Source organism: Fusarium solani (assembly GCF_023522795.1).
Source record: "Fusarium solani strain SB1 chromosome Unknown bctg00000011, whole genome shotgun sequence".
In the NCBI taxonomy this organism is placed as follows: domain Eukaryota; kingdom Fungi; phylum Ascomycota; class Sordariomycetes; order Hypocreales; family Nectriaceae; genus Fusarium; species Fusarium solani.
In genome coordinates this window covers 2,267,516-2,288,035 of record NW_027072149.1, presented here as the reverse complement: position 1 = coordinate 2,288,035, position 20,520 = coordinate 2,267,516, and the positions used below count along the sequence as shown (strand labels likewise).

The window sequence follows — 20,520 nt, the reverse complement described above, 5'->3', positions numbered from 1 at the left end:
ATGGCCTGGAAACTCATAATATAGCTCGATGTTATCTCCAAATAATAGTGGCAGATCGCCTGGAACAGTTGTCACAGAGTCTATGGGTAGGCTGTCCCGAGGTTGAGGGCATGCATGTCGAGAAGACCCAAGCTAGGCAATTTCTGTTCCCCAAATATCGCTAGCAGTATTTAGTATTGTGTTCTTTTATAGAGTTGAAGCCCGGCCCTTGATGGGATAATTGAGCCAGGAGACCGGAAGTATTTGGGCTGCCTCAGAAATGTGCTTTCTTGTCAACAGTCGCTAAGGCCGGTCCAAGCTCAGCGGGTATCAGAGACTCAAGGGGATGTAGGGTCACTAAGCAGAGAGTGACAGATAGACCTGAGCTTCTGAAAGCTTCTGAGGGGGGGGAATGCTGGTGTTGGTCAGTTATGGTTTCAAATGAGATCAAATGTCAAATTCAACCGTTATTCGAGCGTTAGGTAGGATAAGTGACATAGGTATATCGTGGCTGAGCCAAATTAACTGAAAGTTCTTGCATCTATTATTTCGCCAAAAAGGTGCTGGTGAAAAGTGCAAAGTAGGAATTTCCGTGTTAGAATTGGCCGGTCTGTGCCTGTTAAAGCGTACCGACCTTTATGGGGAAGAGCCACAGAAACAGAAGTACTCCTTAGCAGTCGCTGGCCCTCTCTAGAGCTCCACCAGCTTCACCGATCAAGACATTCGCTTAATTACGTGCATGAAGCTGCACGTGTGAAGCTGACATCAGGCGTAGAAGGGTTTTCAGCCGAGTTCTGTCACTTCTATGGTTCTCTCTTAAAGTTTCTTTTCGTTAACCCCCCCTGGTGCATTAAGATTCCGCAATGAATCGCTGGCACAAAGTCAGCTGCCGAGAACCTGACGTTCAAGTCTTGTCAGACAAGACAATCCGTTGCCTTGCCTGTCATCAAACCCCTCATACGACTCAGCTCATCGCAGAGAGGGCCACAGTCAGCTCGGTTCCTTCCGTGCCACCAGACAAACCTCTAGGACAGCTGAAGCTTTGGTGGCCGCGATCTGTCCCCTACTCGGTGTCCACACTGCCAGCAAGCGACGATGCAGGTACTGGCCAAGATGATATGGATGTGGATCAGGCTTCGGAAGCGGCCTTAACGTCAGGGCCATACCCTTCGACTCTCGGGCCAAACGAGCTCCGCCTCATCTGCATCGAAGCCGCCCCTTCTCCTGACTATCCTCTACACCTAAGCCTGGAGGTCTACGACTTGGACAACTGCCCGGAATACGAAGCCGTCTCATATACATGGGCCGGCGAGGATGGTGACAGTTCCCTTTCCAAGCCCATCTACGTGGGCCCATTCTGGGACTGTTTAGTTCAGACAAAGAATTGCTGGGAAATGCTGCGCTTCGTGCGGCCATGGCGCGGCATTCGGATGCTCTGGGTCGACGCCATCTGCATTAACCAGAACAATATCCCGGAACGAAGCAGCCAGGTTGCCAACATGGACCGTATCTACTCTTCTTGCAGTCGCGTTGTTGTCTATCTGGGACCTGACATGGCCACTCCTCTCCATGGGAGGCATGCTCGCCGCGGAAGGCTACACGAGCTGGAGACAGGTCTCATCAGACCTGTATTCCCTGCTCAAGGACAGCAGCCCCGGCCATATCGGCTTGAAGATCTTCTAAGCCGACGGTACTTTTCCCGAATCTGGGTTGTACAAGAGCTGCTCCTTTCAAAAGGCGCCATTATACGAATCGGTGACGTCGACTTCTGGGCTGATGCTTCCATGTCGAGTCGCCTCTCCTCGAGCATGCCAACTTGGACATGGGGTCAAACACACGCCGCATGGGCACGGTACATATCGCAAGGGGCCTCAAGTATTGGGGATCTGAAGGAGCTGCTTCAGGCCACGGCTCTTTCTTTGGCAACTGACCCCCGGGATCGAATCTTTGGGCTTCTTGGTATCATGCCTGAGCTATCGGTTTTGAGCGACCCGCCAACTTCGGATTCCAACGGTCCTCCCTTACAGCTTGGAGGTATTCAGGCCGACTACACACTGTCCTGTCAACACATCTTCATTGGATTGTTTGGATATTGTATCCTTAACCTACGACGGCCAGATATCCTCTACCATGCGTCGTCCATCTCGCCTATCCCCGACTATCCGTCATGGGTACCCAACTGGACCTCCCCGGAAACCTGGAGATTGCTGTTTCAATCACCAAAGGCTGATGACGAGCGGATACTCAGTCTGATCCGAGATAGAATACCCCCAGAGTCTGCAGATCTGTCAGACACATCAGAGTCCGAGGATGACGAAGATCCCGTTCGATTTCACGACCTTGAAGGCACTGCTCATGCCTACGTCCAAGCAGAACGACGCTGGAATCAGAATGCTAGCATCAACACGTCTACCGGAGCATTGTCCATCAACTTGACACACTGCATGCCGCTAGCTGGACCCCTTGAGAAATTTGAAGAGGCCAACGGCTTTTTTCTTTTCTCCCTTGACGCCGAACCGTGTGCCGTCTACCTGGTCTCGCAACACAGACTCGATGAGCTCGTCACAGGCTCAGACAATGACCAGTTATTCATCCTCGACACAGACGATGATGCCAGGATTTACCTAATTCTGCGGCCAAGCAATCGCCAGAATGCATTCAAATTAGTTGCAGTTTGCCCATATGTCACGATTAAAACCCGTTGGACAGGTGCCCCAGGGGTAGCGCTCAAGGACCTGCAGTACAGCCTGTACGAGGCCTTGCCAGAAATCCAACGACAACTAGACCAAGAACTTGATCTAGAAGAGGAGTTTGCACCCCTATGCTCCGGAGTGAAATCCTACCGTGACCTATTACCCACGTTGGTAAAGCGACACAGGGAAGGACCGGAAGATGTCTGGGAACTTGCTAGTGCCATCTACGATGCTTGTGTGGAACGGATCGACCCAAGGTTCTCACCACGGATCAGCGACGATGGGCATGTTGAAATAACCATATCCAGCCTGGATAAAGAGTTTCCCATTTACACGAGAAGAATCATCAACCACGATCACGGACCCGATTTTAGGTACCGCATCAAAGGCGAAGAGGAGTGGAGAGACGTCCCCCTCTCCTTGACCACCTATAGCAACATAATTCGATCCGAGGAACAGTGGATAGAGGTTCAATTCGCAGAGATCACGGATCCCAGATACTTTAGGCCCGACGCTCATCAGATTTCTAGAGGTCTTTTCCGGGATTTGGACAGATTTGCCCAAGTGAGCAGGCATACGGGGGAAGACATGTTATCTATGCTGATGAGGGAACGGAGGGATGAGGACAAGTTTGTAGGGTGTGAGAGTGCGAGCCTCCATCAGCTCTTTTGGCACGATGATCCTTGGGACAAGCTTCAGTTGGTTGGGAGCACGTCCATGGTCCACATAGAATAGTGTCCGACGTGAGGTCGCCCGACTTGAAGAATCTGAAGAAGCTCGGTTTAGTCTACTCCCTATAGCGTGTCACCACGGCCCGTCTTGTAGGCTTGGCGGTTTATGGTCTCGAGCCTCATCTAAAAGGCCACGAGGCACAGCATTTAGCTTGACGTCGAGCAAAGAAATCCAGGCTTCAATTTTTTTCTTCCCTACTATCGACATGTATTCTGTATCAAATCTTCATGAAGGCCGTTAATGTGCAACTATTCTATCCTCCCTCTCTAGGTAGACAATGACAATTTAAGGGCTGGGAGAGGGTTCAACCGCCGTCTCTGGCTTCTTCCCGTACACAACGTATCTTCGGTTCTCTCATTAGTATTCTCGAATCCACAGTACATGGGGGTTAGACTTACACTGGAATATACGCATGGATCGAAGTGTCTCTGAGCTGCTTCCTGACCAAGGTGCAGAATGCCAGGACCTCTTCAGGCTCCCAGTCAAGAAACCTCGTAAGCAGTGCAAGAAGCAAACCCTCTAGCCCGCTAGTCAAGTTCTCGCACGTCCAAGCTCCGATCTCTTTGTACTTCTTGTCCTTTGGCCAACGGTTAAGAGGCCACTTGTGCCTCTTCTCGACCACATCGACAAAGCCTGCCTTTTCGAGGTACTCTTTGTACCTGGGTGCAGTGTTGTTAGGGCGTCCGGCCTTATCGCTTGCCTCGACCAAGAGGTGACCCAGTCGATACAGTTCAAGGCCCTTGTGAAGAGTGCCGTCATCGCAAGCGAGAGGGTTTGTCAGGTCCTGCATTTCCAAGTAACCACCGGGCTCCAGGTGCCTAAGCAAGGAAGGTTCAGCAAAAAACGAATGTTGCTTAGGGTAGTGGGAACTTACGCATATGCTTTGTGGATAAACTCTTGCATGTCGACAAAACATCCTGTCATGACGCGAGACAAGACCAGGTCGAACTTCTGAGACCAAGTCCATTCTTTCTCCAGATCGTCGACCTCAAACGTGCAGTTTGGAGGGACCCTGCCTCAGCTTAGCGCAAGTAACCTATTTGAGGGGTATATAGCTTACAGTGAAGGTTGGATGGGGCTAAGATCAACGCCGATTACCTATATTGGATTCTAGGGTTAGAACTAAGAGTCATTTAACGTTACCGTCACTCTTACCTCTGATTCAGGATGGAGGTCGGCTTGAGAGTGGGGTCAGAGTCGCATCTCGTGTGTCAAAACTTGAAGGGGCAACGCACCATACTCGACCGCCCAGATACCAGTTCCAGTGCCTGCATCAAGAACACGCTTCGCCGGCTCGCTTATCTTAGGCGACAAGCCAAGCTCACCATCGAGGGTGAGGAGCCACACATTGTGTTGAATGTCTGGGTCGCCGTCAACCCGGGTCCTCTAGGTGTCTGTGTGGAGGATTAAGCTCACCAAGCCGATCATTTTCTCTCTCATCGTTGGGATAATTGTATTCTATGACCCTCAGCCACAAGCACATCACCAGCATTTTGTTTGAGGCACTTACTGCCGGAGCTCATAGAATGGTAGGTTCTACCGTTTTCTTCTTGGACTCTGAGTACGCTGGATCGGAGGGACGTAAGGCTCGAAGTGTTTAGCTAATGCCAGTCAGTCACCGGACATAGCAAGGAGCTGTGGGTTCATACAGTCGAGATAGCGGAGTCATCATCGTCAAAGGTATCAACGGCCTGTGGGGAGATCCATTAGCATACCACCAAGAGCCTGGGGCACCCCTGCAAGCCCACCAAAGCCCCGTGTGGCTCTTCAACGGGGTCAGCCATGGCGTTAAATCGGGAACCAACAGCGCGCTAAGCGACGGAAACACACTACGAAGGCACAAGCAAATGACGCGCGGAGAGATTGATCAGGAAACAATTGAGAATGCCTCGAAAGCTCACGTACAAGCGTTAACCCCGCGTTTCCAGCACGTGATGACATGCATCTCCTTCTTCTTGGTAATGCCAACCGTATGACCTTATCCTTGTCTCCATTCCTTGTTGAACTGCAGCCGAGTGGCACTCTCCCTCCAATTGTCGCCAAACTGCGCCACACACTCTTGGCGGTTATCATCAAAGTAAGAGATTATGGCACGCCTTGAATGACTTTAGGCTAAGTTATGTCTTTTCTTATGAAATTTATGATGATGTTTATTAAAACATTACAACACGTTCACATCGATGCCGGTTCCGTTGGCGGGGCTTGCATGATGGTTCCCTGTGCAGCTGTGTTGCTGGTTTCTTAGGCACATGTCAGGTTCCCTGGTGGACCCGTGAAGGGGCAATTTTCACACAACACAGGGATCCATAGGCATGGAGTACTCGGCAGCGCCAAGGAAGATAACTGAGCAGACAAACAGGGAACGGAACGGTCAGCTGTGCGAGCTATCATGTGACTCTTCTCGCACGACGGACCCAACAGGGAGCCTGGGAGCCATACCGAAGACTGAGAAGCCGCACAACTGCATGGATCCATCATCATAACCTTTAATTTTGCATAATCGAAACACAACAAAACACAACAAAACACAATCCATACCTAATCAAACACGGCGTCTCTTTCCGAACCCCACTTCCTCCTCAGACCAGCTCAACATCCAGGCCAGACTGTTCCCGAATATCCGCGAGCAGCCACTCAATTGGAGTGGCATACGACACATCCAGGCTCCCGTTCCCGCCATCAAGCCCACTGGTCAACATACCGCCAATTCGGCCCTCCATATCCCACACACAGGATCCCGAATCGCCCCGCCCAGAGAATGTCCCTCTGCAAGAGCCGCTTTTCCATTTGGCGCCCAGAATGCACCACTCCTCGGACATGAAGGTCGTGTCGCCAATAGGGTTCCGTTTGATAGACCTTACCTTGTTGGTGACACCGATCGTCAGGCCCGTGGACCGGCCATATTTGCCGACCACCAAGGCTGCTTCCTGCAAGGATGCTGATTCCGTTGGCGGGTCCCGCATGATGTGCTCAGCAATGGTTCCCCTGAGCTCAACAGTGTGAGTTTGGTCGTCAAATTCCATATCGTAGTGGTCTGCTGGATCGCACCCTTTGAGCTCTTCCTTGGTTGCCTTCCAAGTGTCGTTTTTGGCTGCCATACCACAAAACACACGGTTCGTGAGCTCTGCTAGCACTGTTTCATGCATCTCCTGGTCGAGCTCGACTAAGGCCCAATCTCTGCATCGTTTCTCACCTGACGGGGATCGGCCCTCGCCCATCTTTGGGGAGAACAGCACGTGACCAATGGTTCGGTTGGAGGGTTCCTCAAGGTCGTTCAACCTCCGCACCAGTTCCTCCCCAGCTGCCTTTTCAGCCGCTGCTGCATTGAATTTTCGAATTGCCGAAGGCCAGGGGAGGTCTCGTTTTTTTTTCATGTCGCGCTCGGAGCGCCGGACGTCTTCCTCTGCGTGCCTCCGCGCCTCTGCAAGGGTTCCATTACCAGGCTGTAAGATTACCCTCGGCGCACCAGTGGAATGTTCGAAGTCCTCATTCCCATCGGACCCAGCGAAGGCTACATGGCGACACGTTAGGAGAAGCACCCTTGTGGTACCACGAATGCGTAGGTAAAGGCCCTTGGTACCCTCGTGGTATGGTGATGCCGCTGGTGCGATACAGAGGCCCAGGAACTCGGAAAACAGTGAGTTACACTTTTCGGGTTGGGCTACAGGACCCGACGTCAGCTTTTGCTGTGTAGGCTGGGTTCCAAGGTTGCATTGGGAGATCGTTGACTCCTTCATTTCCACCTCAACATCATGGATCCCGTGCCGTCGCAAAATCCCGCGGCATCGCAACACGACGTTTACGCCTGCGTTCCAGGTGGTGGAACTGGGCACAACGGACACAAGAACCGTCACCGGATTAATTGGTGACTCGTCAAGGGTACCTCTCACGTTCTGGTACCCGAGTCGCAGAATATCAATCGCGAGCCATTGTATTCTGTCGAGGGCCTCCAAAAAATCTCGTCGCAGTGGCCCAGCCGAATCATTCCAGAGGGCGACAATCGGATGCTGTTGATCAACGGGATCCAGGGTCTTTCCACGGGTCCAGCCGAGGTCTGTTTGGGGACCAGTCCATGGATCAGAGCTTGATCTTGCCACGAGCCTTGGCTTTCCTGGGAGCCCGACGTAGTAGCATTTGACCTCTTCTTCGCTTGGTGGTCCATTCATCTTGGGCGGAAGACTCTTGCTGCGTTGGTGCACGCGAGCACGGGATCGGGATTGGGATCGGAGCCGTCTGTGCCTTCGAATGGCTGCGACCGGATCCACACCAGCGTTGATGAGGAATTCGATTGAGGGTGGTGAAGGGGTTGACTCCTGGTCCAGGTCGTTTTCTACGAAGCGAGGCATGGTGACTATTTATATTAGTGGAACCCCAACAACGGGGACAAGGTTCGTGACTCCCGAACCTTATTCTAGTAATACAGCAACGCACAGGTGTTAATCTGTTGGGCACCCAAACGAACGGCAGAATACGATCTAAGGATCGTCTAAGGGAACGGTACTGAATCCCAAAAGACTGTCTACAGAGGATAGAACACTAAGTCAACGGATCCTAAGGGCGACCTAAGGCAATGGTACCCGGCGCCGGAACCCGGTCTACGGAAGGTAGGGGATTAGGGTCGGCGGATCCAAAGGGCAGACTAAGAGAACGGAACCACAAGGTTCGGCGGGAGCTTAAGCTCGGTTGGGGTTGGAGGGAACGGTACTTTGGTACCAGGCGCCAAAATGCAGAGGAAAAGGTTGAGTTCACTGACGGGATCGGGGGCTGCGACGGGATCGGAGGGAACGACACGGGACGCCAGGACGCGAATGAAACCTTGAACTCGGCGATCAAAGATCAGATCAAAGAGAATGGTGAGCGCTGGAATGCGGGGAGAAGCTTAAGCTCGACGGGATCGGGGGGCTGAACGCAGTCGAGAGAGGACAGGAACCTGAATCAGCGGGATCGAGGAGTTGACTCAGGGAACGGTACCGAACGAGGAATTGAGCTCGATGGGGTTGGAGTCGAGGGAATGGCGGGCGCCGGGGCGCAGTTCACGAAGAAGCGAAGAGAACGTTCGGGGCCGGAGCGCGAATGAGAGAAGCTTTGGTTGAAGGGACCAGAGAGCGAGAAAACTATACTAAGTGCCAAAATGCGGAGAGATAGCTTCAACTGCCGAGATCAAAAGAGAACCTTACGCTCAATAGAGATCGAAGGGAACAGTGCCGAATGCCAAAACGAGGAAGAAAAGGTTAAACTGAATGGATCGGGGGCTCGGGGCCTGCGACGGGATGAGAGGCTTGAACGCGAAGATTGGAAGTTGGGTCGAGGGAACGGTGCCGAATCGCTAAATGAGGAATGGAACCTGGTGGGATCGAAGATAACGGTGGGTGCCGGAACGCGAAGGGAAGAAGCTTGGATCCACGGAACCAGAGGGCTGATGGAACGGCGCCGGTCGCCAAACGGATGTCCAAAGGATAGGAGCCTGGATCCACGGGATCGAAAGGTGATGGTGACGGTACTGGGCGCTAGAACGCGAATGAAGTCGGCGATCAGAGGGCGAGCTGAAGGAACGGTACCAGATGGCAGAACTTTGAGGGAAAATTGGAATTGACTGGATCCAGGGCGAGCTCACAGAGCGATGAAAAGCTGGAGGTACGGCGCGGAGAGCAGTGGTATGGTTCGCGACGCTGCGAGAAGAAGACTGGACCAACAAAGTGTTCGTCGCGAGAGCATCAAAACAAACCAACTCCAGGGTCCCAGTAGCCTGACCTACCTAGCGAAGTGCAGCAAGTCGTAAGGGGAGCCTTGGAAAGAGCTACCGAAAGGCAACTGGATCGGCATCAAGGGATCTCTCTGGATCCATCCGGTCAGTATGAAATATCTCCGTTGTGCGTGCCTCTCGCCAGGATATTAATACTAGGCTTCTGGGTTACGGTGCTTTACGGTATTGGGTTTAAATGCCGTCAAGTATTGACAACTAAGGTTTATTATTGATATTTCGGCCATGGCATCGTCGCCTATCTGACCGGATCCACGCCAACGTTGACGAGGAACCCGAGCGGGAGATCGGGAGTTTGCCATCTCAGTCGCAAGGCACCTTGTTGGATCCACATGGTGACTATTTATATCATCAGTGGAACCCACGCAGGAAAAAGTTTTGAAGCTCATGGGTCCATGTGATGGCGCAAACGGATAGATGCTCGAGGCAGACAGGAGTTGTTCGTCGGGTTAAAGTTTAGCCGATCTATTGGGTTTGAAGGGACTGAGCCTGTGCGCCGTTGTCTGGCAACGACAATGGATCCATCGAGAGGCCCAGAAACCCTGAAATACTACTGGACCCGAAGCGGGTTTTTGAGCTGATAGGGCCTAGGCTCCAAGACTGCACTGGGAAATCTGTGACTTCTTCACATTAAGTTCAGTATCTAAATCTCCCATAGCCAGCATTTCAAGACAATAGTCTCGCCTACCAAAAGACAAGAATAGCCGTCACCGAATTGAGTGGTGTCTCATCAAGCACGCCTCACCCTATAGTAACCAAGCCAAAGGATATCAATAGCGACCATTGTACACTTTCAAGGGCCCCTGGGATATCTTATCACAGCGGGTATTAACTTGCGGGATCTAGGTCTTGACGAAGTATATTTGGGGGTCCAGCAATTGAGGCTCAATTTTGCCCCTAGCTTTGGCTTTGCTGGGAGTCTGGCGCAGTAATATCAGACCTCTTCCTCGCTTGGTGGTCTGGGTATCATCACGTTTATCCTCGGCGGTAGACTCTTGCTTCGGCGGTGCACTTGAGCTCGGGATCGAGATCGGGATCGGGATTAGAGCCATAAATGCCTTCGAATGGCTGCGATTAGGTCTACACTAGCGTTAATGAGGAACTCGACTGAGGATGGGGAAGGGGTTGACTCAGGTTCGCCAAAGTGGGACATGGTGACGATTTATCATTAATGGTAATCCCAGCCAAGACAGAGTTTGGAATAAGGTTCATGAGTCACTGGGATGGCAAAGACGTACAGATGGTCGACGAATAAAAGAAAATTGTTAGTTGGATTGAAAGTTAACTGGTCTGTTGGGAACCTGTAGTCAAAACACAATGGGCAGAGATCTGGGCATGATAGAATGGGAAAGAGCGAATCGACTCGACGGGGAAAGGGCTAGAGACACGCCACGGAGAGCAATGACATGTACAAACAGGAAAACGGACAAAGCCAATTCGTCGCGAGGGGATCAAAACATGCCAAATCCAGTTTCAGGGGTTAAAAGTTCAAATTGGTGGAATCCCAACATCCGGGATCAAGCAAATGCTTTACCTCAAAAAACTCAAAATCTAGGCTAAGGGAAGTAGTATCAGATAGCTGAAGGGAGTCTATTGAAGAGAGGAGATTAGGCTGGACAGTGTCTAAAGATGGTCTAAGGATGGAACACCAAACACCTCAAAGCAGTCTGCGAAGGCTAAAATAGGTAAATGCGGTGGGATAAAGACCGGACGATGACCATGAGTCGCTGCAAACCTTTGCTCTTACACGAATCCAGAACGCTAGATTCCATTACCAAGATGATTGTTCCTATAAGAGACGTCATAATACAGCGATGCCGTCGATTGACCCCGTTCACCATACGAGACGCGCGTGCGACAGGCTGGAACACGGGGCAATTCGCTTTGACAGAAATAGCAAGAAAAAAATCTCGATAGCGGCAGTTCATCCGAAATCCAAGATGCGATGCAACGGTCGCAACAAAGATGCGACGGACAAGGTCACCCCCTTGTTTTGGGTCGGCCGAGTAGCGGTTTGACAGGGTACGGTGGGCGATAGGGGTCACTGTTGCAAAACTCCCTGTCACTTCCTTTTGGGCTTAGGCGCTCTGGTCCTTAGTCATCCGAGTACTTCGTGTGAGCATGAGATATGTACCGCGGACTAGCAGCGGGCCCGCGCGGTGGCCTTCTGCCAGTCCAATTGACAGTTCGCAGCATCAGGTCCATAATGGTAGTCGGTTTGCAAACCATTTGCCACCATATTGATGCGCAAAACGCGATATCTAGAACTTGGTCCCGACAAGCTGAATTGATTCTTCCAAAACCAGTTCACCAAACAACTTTAGTTTTGCCATTGTCCTGATCGAAAGCGCGCCTGTTCCAGAAACAAGGAAAGCCGTCACCCAGTCCCTACCCTGATGGGGCTGGAAATGTGTAAATGTCGACGCCCATAAAGAAAAAAAAACATACATATATGGCAACGACTTTGAGGGCCTGATGTTTTTCGCTATATGATGGTATCTGGTTGAAATTTGGGGTTCAAAGTCTCGACTCTACGTCCTGGCCATGACCATTGTGTACGGTCTTCATCTTAACGTCCCCCCAAACTTGGAATGAGGAGCGGGACAGTGAGGTAGCAGAGGACTACCGCAGTAATCCCGCGTCTGGTCAGCAGCGGACTAGCGTAGCAACCTCGTGCTTAAATGGGTCTAGCGACTTCATCCGCTGTGACAAAGGGGGCATATTGTCCATCGCTGAGGCTGCTCGGCTCTGGATTGTGAGCGTGATCAAGTCGTCAGATACATTTCCACTACTAACTCGATGCGCAGCAGCTCAATAAATCGGACGAGGAAGAGATGGAAGAGGACAATTGAGTGTTGGTGCTGTCCAGTTCGACCGTCATGGTGGCGGCCGATGTCTGTAGGACTAGATAGAAATCTGCTTTGCTGGTCCGCAGCGACCCCGCAGCTTTGATTACATCCTCTGTAACGCGAAAAAAAATCTAAGAATCTATGCCGAGGTACACGTAGCAATGTACTGCGGGTCGGGTTGCCCATCTCGCTAACCCGTTTTGTCTCTCTTCCGGTGGTTTTGGGGTTTTGCAACAGTGACCCCTATAGCCTGCCGTAACAGGGGTTGTTCTCAACTCCCTAAGCGAAGACCAACCTCCAACAATACACTGCCGGACCTATCAACCCGCGAGAACAACTTAGGAATATGCCATCCGATCTAATTGTTGCATTGACAAGTTGGCGCTTAAGCTTGTCTGTAAATAGACTTGGGGTGTTTGAGCTGGTTGGCCTGAAGCTCGTTCTGGGAGACGAGGTCGCATCTTGGTGATGGTGTCTCAGAGGCCTGGCAGGAGTCATCTCAATTGAACTATTAAAGAGAGATGAAATCCTGCTAAATGGTGTTTCTCTTTCTTCATCCCAACACAATCATTTCATCCCATCTCATCTGTCCTTGACATCTTCTCTTCCTCCCACAGCTGGACTGTACATATTGACTCAACAGCTGCGCTGTACAAATCAATTCTCTTTTCACTTTACCCTTCAAACTCAACAAAAAAAGAAACACTTCAAACACCGCAAAAATGAAGTTCTCCACTGTCCTCCTCAGCTTCGCCGCCACTGCCTTCGCTGCTCCCCTCAGCAAGCGCGCCGTCTTCAGCACATCCACCTACAACGACCTTTCCATCAGCGGCGGCACTGCCGGAAACGCTGCCCAGGAGGCTCTTCAGAAGCTTGGCGGTCTTCCCAATGATTTGACGACCGTCGAGCAGTCAGACATCGATTTCCTCAACAGCGTCAACCAGATCGCCAACGGCGCTGAGAAGAACGCTTTCAACCCTGCCATCGACGCTGCTTCCGGCGAGGACGCCGACGCTCTCCAGGTGAGTAACAACACATACAATTTTGAGAGTATGATCTAACAGTTTGCAGCGCGGCAAGATCAAGAACAAGGTCCTGAAGCTCACCGCCACCATGCTCAAGCTCCAGATCCAGCAAGCCCAGGGAGAAGACGTGGCCGACAAGATGGAAACCGAGAACAAGAAGCTGCAGAACAACATTTCCCAGGACGAGGCGGCCGCCGGACAAGCTTCGACTTTCTTGTCTTTTGACGCGACTACGGACTAAAAGAATGGTGGGCGTTAATACAAAGCAAGTAATGGATGGCTTGGTGGACAGGGAATCTTGAGTGCGGGATACTCGACCTGTTTCTTTATGAGTTTGAAGCTTTTGATAAGCGCAATAATAATACCCTTGCCTGATGTCACTTTATTGTTTTCACTTTTGCTCGTGAACTGTCCTTGTTTTTGTGATGATGTGGAGTATGCGTCGCGGTGCAGGGCGGCAGCATACCCTCGGCCGAGTATCACCTCGCGCCGGGTTTTGCATACCCAAAGGTAACCCAAGTCTCACGACATTGGGACCCAATCAAGGCATCCAAGGCATTCAATTCCGCTACAAATGCTTTTACTATTCAACCGGGCGCGAACCAGGGACAGGCCCTGCTACCCAAGTGGCGACAAGGCACGAATGAGGCCAGCCTGACAGCAGCACGGCCGCGTCACGACCAAGTTTATTGCCAAATGGCCATGGATCAAGCCTGCATATTTACTCCAAAACATGGGATCCTACATTTACGGGCCCCATTCTCGGCGTCAGCAATTGGGCGGCATTCAACGACGATAACCCCATGAACACGTCGTTGTGCAGCAAACCTGTGCCATTTGGCGCCCGACAGCCCTGCCTCTGCAGCTGGGGAATTGGAATAAAAAGCCGGCCATTTCCACTGCGCAATTGAGGACAAGTTCAAGTCAGCCAATTGCCAGCGACAGTAGCAGCCATGTCTTCGCAAAACAGTGGACAGGATTTGTTTCCCGCCTTGGAGACGCTCTCGAGGCTCATTGCACCTCATGTCAAGAGTAAGAGACGCTCAATTGAGTCCTGCCAATGTCGCTAACGGGGTATTTTCAGGCGTCATCTTCCTTGCTCTCATTCTCAACCATTTCCCGCTTCTCCCGGATCTGTATACCTTGCTCACCTCGCAGACATCCGCTCCACTTCTTCTCATCGCCGCGCTGTATTTTGGTGGTGTCTGGGCACTCCCGAGTGGCGATGGAGAGAACAACAACAATACGTCCTGGGCTTCTCTTCTCGGACCCTTCTTTGCTCTTCAGACCGTTTCCAACAGAATCGGCACTTACTTTAAGAGTAAGTTCACTGACAGTTTGGCATCCCCACGTCTAATTGTAACGCAGTTGGTTCCTTGATCTCGCTGGGTTATTACCTCCCAATCTACTACAGCATCCCATTTCCATTTCCAACATGGGTTCGGTTCTTGTTCATGACCATTGTCATCGCCGTCTGCACCGTTCTGTACCTTTTTGCTCCCGTCACAAAGATTTACGGCCCTCTTCGATTCTGCTATCTCGAGCACGCGCAGACTTATTGGATCCTCCTCAATTGGTGGTCGCTGACGGCCGTCTTCATCTTCTTTTCGCCCACCCTCCTCCCATTCTTTGGCTTCGGTCTCGTCGGCGTGTCTGTTGGCACTTGGGTCTACATTTACTACGCGTACCAGGAGCAACTCCGCACCATCTCAAATCAGGTCACGCAGGAAATCTCACGAGCCAAGGTTTCGGCTGCTGCAGCACAGCAATATGGTGTTTCAGCCAGACAGTATGAGCAAGAGATGCTAACCGCTGCCGCCGCCGCCCGACGCGATGCCGTTCTCGCAAACACTGTTAGACTCTCCGACTTTTTCGATGTCGCATCTCGCGCTTGGTCTGCCCTCGGAGAGACGACCGCTCCTGCCGAAGATGCCATCATCAAGGCGCACCGACTTGTTGACGCCGCGAGTGCTTGTGAGGAAGCCGAGAAGCCCGACGCCCAAAAGAAGGGAGATGCCCAGACGGAGCGACTGGCCCGATATCTTCGACAGACAGCCGAGAGTGCCCAAGAAAGAGCTAGAGAGGCTGTAGCACTCCTCCGAGCCGCCCAATCTGCCGTCCGAGCATCCGAGAACGCGACCCGACAAGACGCAGTAGCTCGACGAAACGCCGAGTATAGCGCCGAACACGCCGCCGGAACCGCCAAGACCATCAGTGAAAAGATTGCCGGTCTACCAGATGCTGAGCTCGCAGCTGCAAAGGGCGCCGAGGATGTGGCGAAGCTGGGCGAGCAGGCCAACGCGGCGGCCTTGAATGGAGAGCTCAAGACGGCTCGTGAGTTGGTCGAGTCGGCCAAGACTGCTGCCGATGGCGTTGAGACGTCGACTCAGACTGTTCGCGATGGACTTGAGTCTGTGCAGAAGAGTCTGCAGCAGTGGTTGCAGAGCAGCCGTAAGGGCATGTAAACGATGACCGACTATTGATCTAGGTATTATGGGGTTGTATGAGAGTTCATCCTCCCTACAACCACTATTCATACCTGGAATAAAAGTGTACACAAGCCTTTGCGTTGTGGGAGGTATCGGGGCTAGTATCAACCAGTGTATGAGAAGTCGTGTATGAGAGTAGAGCGTTTACGAGACTATGACTATATCAAATCATTTACACCCCCTCGCCCTCCCATCTAATCATAATACCTAGCTTTGACTCCCTTGATAATCTCCTGCTCCGATACCTCACTCCTCGCCTTCTCGCCTCTGTCCACTCCGGCCTTGACCCTCGCCTTGACCCATTCTCCTGCTGTGATGCCTGCTCCCAGCTGTGAACTCTCATCGGGCTTATAGCCCAACCTCTTCAAAACAGGGCTCTCCACTGGCTTGAGCTCGAGGTCATTCTCTGGTCTCACAAAGTATAAGACACCAAGACGGGTGATCCCAGCCTGGTCTGGTGGTGGCGCCACGACACGATGAACTGAACTCTTCAAGAAGCCATTCGTCAAGAATTGGAGAGCATCGGCCACGTTCACTGTGATACTGCCATCATACGGCTTTACCCACTTCCAGTGGCCGTCTGGGGTGCGGACTTGCAACGCCGCGACAGGTTGACGAAAAAGGAGCGTGAGGCTGCCATAGTCGGTGTGTCCTTTGACCCAGACGTTATCAAGCTTGGCGTTGATGTCAGCATCTCGAGGATGATACTTCATGTAGCGAAGGTGACAGTCCGAGATAGCCTCGTCATAACGGTGAGACTTGGTGAAATGGTCCTCTGGGAGCTCTAGGATAATGGCGAACAGAGTGAGAAGTTTGAGAGCAATGTTGGAATGGATGTGACGAGCGAATCGCTCAATCTCTGGTTTGTTTGCATTGATGACTTCGGGCTGCGGTCGCTCAAGTTCTGGAATAAACTTGGGGATGTTGTAAATCTCTGTGTTGTCAAAGATGCCAGGCTTGATCTCCTAGTCCTTATTAGCAAGTCTACTAGTAGCAGGACACATGCCAACTGACACGCAATCCGAGTGGTTTGTAACCATTGTAGCCGCCGTTGGCTAGATCGGCACGGTACTTGAGCTTTTCCTCGGTAGACAGTTCGAAAAAGGACCTGCCAATCGCAAATTGGCGATCAACCTCTTCCTGAGAGAGGCCGAAATTGACAATGTAGAAGAAGCCAATGTTTTGGATGGCATCAAATAGTTGTTTTGCTAGAGCCTCTTTGCCTCCCGGTTGGTCGAACGTGGAGAGATCCAGCGTGACCAAGTCTGCCCAATCAACTAAAAATCAATTAGATCTGGAACTCCTTGAGATTGTGCTCCGACTTACGATCATACGTGGTCTCGTCGACTTGCTTGTATGCTGGCAGAGTAGTATGCTCTCTTGACTGAGCGACGAGCACTGCCATAGTGGAGGTTATCGAAGTCCGCCTTGTCAACCTTTGGCAATAATGTACTGAGGAGAAGTTCCATAACGAAGGTTCTATTAGACTACGCTCCTTTAATACGATCTTATTCAACTTTGGGTTGCATGCTCGGCCGGATAAATGCATCGGGATCTCGTCATCAGCAACACCAATTGCGCACGCCTCTCGGAGCAACCATGTAGTATTCAGCATATCTGATCTGCATCTCTCATGCAATGCCCTTGCAAGGGCTCTTGCATCATCATGCAATCCTCTCATTGGCCATCCGTTACTCTTCAGTCAACCGTCCTTTCAAGAGATACTCTCCAATCACGGCGATCCCGCCATTCTCTCCTCTATCCTTCACCACCCCCTCCATAGCCATTGTCAAGTTCTTCAAAAACCCATCGTCCATCCCATCATCACGACAAGCCTCCAGAATATTCCTCAACGCCTGTGCTTGCATCCCGATCGGATTTCCCAGGTTATCGTCCCACGCCTTGTCATCCCAAGACCGAGCAATAAGTCCATTGTACGGTATCAATGCACCCAAGAACGGGTTCAGACTGCCTGACACAACAGGTTCAAGCTTCTCGTTGGATGTGGTGTGGCCCTTTTTGAGGAGTGCCATAGCGACAAACATTCCGCTAAACATGCCATACATTGATGACAGAGCAGCCAGGTCGTATCGAGCAGCAGCATCTATAGCTTCGCCGAGATACTCCGGCCTTCCGATGGGTTCAAGGAGCGAGGCGATGGGCTCGAATGCTTCGGGGGTTTGTCCACTGGCGACAAAAAATGACTGGGGCCCACCGATCATTTGAGGTGTTACCATGACCGCTCCGTCAAAGTAGTGTTTGGCAGAGTAGGAGGCGGCCCAAGCTGCCATTTCCCGTGCTTGCTTCGGTGTACCATTGGTCAGGTTGACAATGGTTTTTCCCTCGAGAGCAGAGGTCGGAATCTCAGCCAGTGCAGCCTTGATGCTGGAGTAGTCGAGGAGACAGATCACAATGATGTTGTTCCTTAAGATGGCGCTCTGGACATCCACTTCGAGGACAGCTCCGGCCTCAACGGCGGCTCTGACCTGGGGGCGATCTGCAGTGCGGTTCCAGATTGTCACTTCGTTAGAAGCCTTCAGAAGAGCTTGTACGAGGGCCGACCCCATATTCCCGAGGCCGAGAAAAGTAAGAGCTTGAGGAGTAGCCATTTCAAATGTTGCAAGTGTAATAAGTGATGAGTGCTGAGTTTTCGTTGTTGAAGATCTTGATGTTTGTTAATTGAAGACTATTACGGAAAGCTTGCCGGCTCTTTATACCACAGTTCAGGCAGTGGATATCTTCACATTACGGCCTCATCTCTGTTTGAGCTACGCAATCTGATGCCTAACAGGCGGCTCACGATGCTTGAGGGTCGGGTAATCTATCTAAGTTGTGACTCACGCCGAGTAAATAAGCTGGCATGGATCAATTGAATTTTTTGGCTGCTCTCGGATGAATCCAAGGCCATGAGGGGAGGTTAAAGCTTAGAAATCAAGAGGGGAGGTGTTGGATTGATCAGCATCCACACCGCAACCACAGGTAAGCTTAAATTCCCGGTTGACCAAGCCTGAATAGGAAAAGACAGGTCAGTATACCGCTGGTGTCGTGCAGAAATATGACGCTTAATACCTCGGTACCTGTTGGAGAGCATCTTTCACTTTTGCCGCTGGCATAGCAGTTTAGTGCGTTCATCAGTTGGGCAAGTGTGGGCTGCGGGACACTTCACTTTGGGGTTCAATGAATCAATCGTGTCCAAGAATTGGCCATAACATGGAGTGACAAGGCAAGTAATGCGGGTTATGCATGGGTGCTGCCGTCGTCGTTGGTTCAACCTAGGTACCGCGCCTCATCAAGATTTTCAGCCTCAACCATCCGAACTCTCCAACATCTCCCTCCCAACAACCGGCCATGGCATCGTGTCGCAAGACATTCGCCCGGCTCCCCTTCGCACCATCAAGGAAACATTTGCGCTCAATCCCATCTCTGCCTGCCCACCTTCTTGCCGTCAGAGCGCCGTCATGGACACTCAGCGGCCTCGGCTCTAGTTTGGCCTTGTTTTCAACGGCACGTCCGCGATCAGACCCCCGAACTTTTCCCACTCAAGGGTTTGATGTGATCGACAAAGACCAGCCCATTGAATAAGAAGTAATGCCGGAGTACGATCCCGATCACTTTTACCCAGTGCGCTTAGGCGAAGTCTTTAATGGTAGGTTTCAGACCGTAGCCAAACTGGGCTATGTTTCCTCCTCAACCATCTGGCTTGCACGCGACCTCGAGTGAGTGCACCGTGAAACATTATGACATTTCTAACAGTCAAGAACAGAGATCACCAGTATGTAGCTCTCAAAGTCTGCATCCACAACCCTGTCGAGCATCGGGAGCTGCCATTCTACGAACACCTGAACACAGTCCTACCCACCAGCAAACACGTGGGAGTCGACAACGTCAGGAAGCTTTTGGCCTTCTTTCAGGTCTCTGGTCCTCATGGAAACCACATCGTCCTCGCTCTCCAGGTCTCCCAAATGAGTCTGCGTGATATGGACACTGTCTTCATGAAGGGTCGTGGCTTCGAAGAGGACTTCGTCAAAAGCGCCATCAAAGAGCTTCTTCAAGCCGTCGATTTCCTTCATACAGAGGCTCAGGCCGTGCATACCGGTATGCAATCCATTCCTTCCTCTTCCTCCTCATTTGTCTTACTCTGAATCGTATTCATTAACGGTTGCATAAGACATTCATCCTGGCAACCTCCTCCTTGGTCTAGAGGACAACTCACTCTTCAAGAAGCTCGAAGACAATGAATTTTCAGACCCTGTTCCTCACAAGGAACTACCAGACCGACTTATCTATCTCTCTCGTTTGATGAAGCCCAAGGTTGGGCCACTCTTTCTCTCCGATTTTGGAGAAGTCAGGCTCGGGGCGGGCCCTCACGCTGGCGATATCATGCCTATCATGTACAGGGCCCCAGAAACTCTTCTATATATCCAATGGAGTTATCCCGTCGATATCTGGAGTGTCGGACTCACAGTAGGTTTCTCGCCTCGCATTTTTCCGCCCTGATGTCATATGCTTATTTGTTCTAGGCATGGGACCTCCTTGAGGGACGGACTCTCTTCAGCGCGCGCAATGAAGACAGTAGCTTTCCAGATGGTGTTCACCTCTCCGAACTCATCGCTGCTCTAGGTCACCCACCTACCGAGCTTCTCAACCGGAATCGTAAGAGAGCGCTCGAGTATTGGGGTGAAAACTGTAAGTATTCCGTTATCACCTTGTCACCAAGGATTGCTAACCGTATCTTCTTGCTTAGATAAATGGGATGAGTTCGTTCCCATACCGAAGGATAAAACCTTGGAGGCGGCTGAAACCAAGTTAAAGGACAAAACCAGGTTCCTTGCATTTATGAGAAAAGCTCTTGGGTGGGATCCTAATGATCGTCCGACAGCAAAGGAACTACTACAGGATCCGTGGCTATCGAGCTAGACTTTTTGGGCGGTTACAGCACTTGCTTGATGGCGTCACGCCTATTGCTTGTATAAGTACCTGCGTAGAAATAGT

General features: G+C 51.4%; 8 protein-coding genes across 8 annotated transcripts; 4 read left to right on the top strand and 4 right to left on the bottom strand.

Moving 5' to 3' along the window:
* Positions 1-842: 842 nt before the first annotated feature.
* On the top strand, positions 843-3,407 carry MRS44_015858 (uncharacterized protein; the record flags this gene model as incomplete). Its single annotated transcript, XM_046282088.2, has 1 exon — positions 843-3,407. The coding sequence occupies one exon, from the start codon at positions 843-845 to the stop codon at positions 3,405-3,407; it is 2,565 nt and encodes an 854-aa protein (XP_046129983.2).
* A 282-nt stretch (positions 3,408-3,689) lies between these two features.
* MRS44_015857 (uncharacterized protein) lies at positions 3,690-5,188 on the bottom strand (the record flags this gene model as incomplete). The annotated part of the gene is made up of 10 exons (XM_046276758.2): positions 3,690-3,747; positions 3,803-4,222; positions 4,279-4,416; positions 4,465-4,502; positions 4,560-4,582; positions 4,640-4,765; positions 4,821-4,862; positions 4,915-5,005; positions 5,054-5,095; positions 5,153-5,188. The coding sequence occupies 10 exons, from the start codon at positions 5,186-5,188 to the stop codon at positions 3,690-3,692; spliced, it is 1,014 nt and encodes a 337-aa protein (XP_046129984.2).
* Positions 5,189-5,983: 795 nt separating this feature from the next.
* On the bottom strand, positions 5,984-7,750 carry MRS44_015856 (uncharacterized protein; the record flags this gene model as incomplete). The annotated part of the gene is made up of 1 exon (XM_046271163.2): positions 5,984-7,750. One exon carries the CDS (start codon positions 7,748-7,750, stop codon positions 5,984-5,986), a length of 1,767 nt encoding a protein of 588 aa, XP_046129985.2.
* A 4,986-nt stretch (positions 7,751-12,736) lies between these two features.
* On the top strand, positions 12,737-13,280 carry MRS44_015855 (uncharacterized protein; the record flags this gene model as incomplete). The annotated part of the gene is made up of 2 exons (XM_046282089.2): positions 12,737-13,036; positions 13,086-13,280. The coding sequence occupies 2 exons, from the start codon at positions 12,737-12,739 to the stop codon at positions 13,278-13,280; spliced, it is 495 nt and encodes a 164-aa protein (XP_046129986.1).
* A 712-nt stretch (positions 13,281-13,992) lies between these two features.
* Positions 13,993-15,504, top strand: MRS44_015854 (uncharacterized protein; the record flags this gene model as incomplete). The annotated part of the gene is made up of 3 exons (XM_046276759.2): positions 13,993-14,071; positions 14,124-14,360; positions 14,408-15,504. The coding sequence occupies 3 exons, from the start codon at positions 13,993-13,995 to the stop codon at positions 15,502-15,504; spliced, it is 1,413 nt and encodes a 470-aa protein (XP_046129987.2).
* A 218-nt stretch (positions 15,505-15,722) lies between these two features.
* MRS44_015853 (uncharacterized protein) lies at positions 15,723-16,933 on the bottom strand (the record flags this gene model as incomplete). Its single annotated transcript, XM_046272861.2, has 3 exons — positions 15,723-16,493; positions 16,543-16,805; positions 16,855-16,933. The coding sequence occupies 3 exons, from the start codon at positions 16,931-16,933 to the stop codon at positions 15,723-15,725; spliced, it is 1,113 nt and encodes a 370-aa protein (XP_046129988.2).
* Positions 16,934-17,219: 286 nt separating this feature from the next.
* Positions 17,220-18,137, bottom strand: MRS44_015852 (uncharacterized protein; the record flags this gene model as incomplete). Its single annotated transcript, XM_046282090.2, has 1 exon — positions 17,220-18,137. The coding sequence occupies one exon, from the start codon at positions 18,135-18,137 to the stop codon at positions 17,220-17,222; it is 918 nt and encodes a 305-aa protein (XP_046129989.2).
* Positions 18,138-19,116: 979 nt separating this feature from the next.
* Positions 19,117-20,445, top strand: MRS44_015851 (uncharacterized protein; the record flags this gene model as incomplete). Its single annotated transcript, XM_065619381.1, has 5 exons — positions 19,117-19,244; positions 19,292-19,623; positions 19,697-19,992; positions 20,049-20,214; positions 20,273-20,445. The coding sequence occupies 5 exons, from the start codon at positions 19,117-19,119 to the stop codon at positions 20,443-20,445; spliced, it is 1,095 nt and encodes a 364-aa protein (XP_065475453.1).
* Between the last annotated feature and the right edge of the window lie 75 nt (positions 20,446-20,520).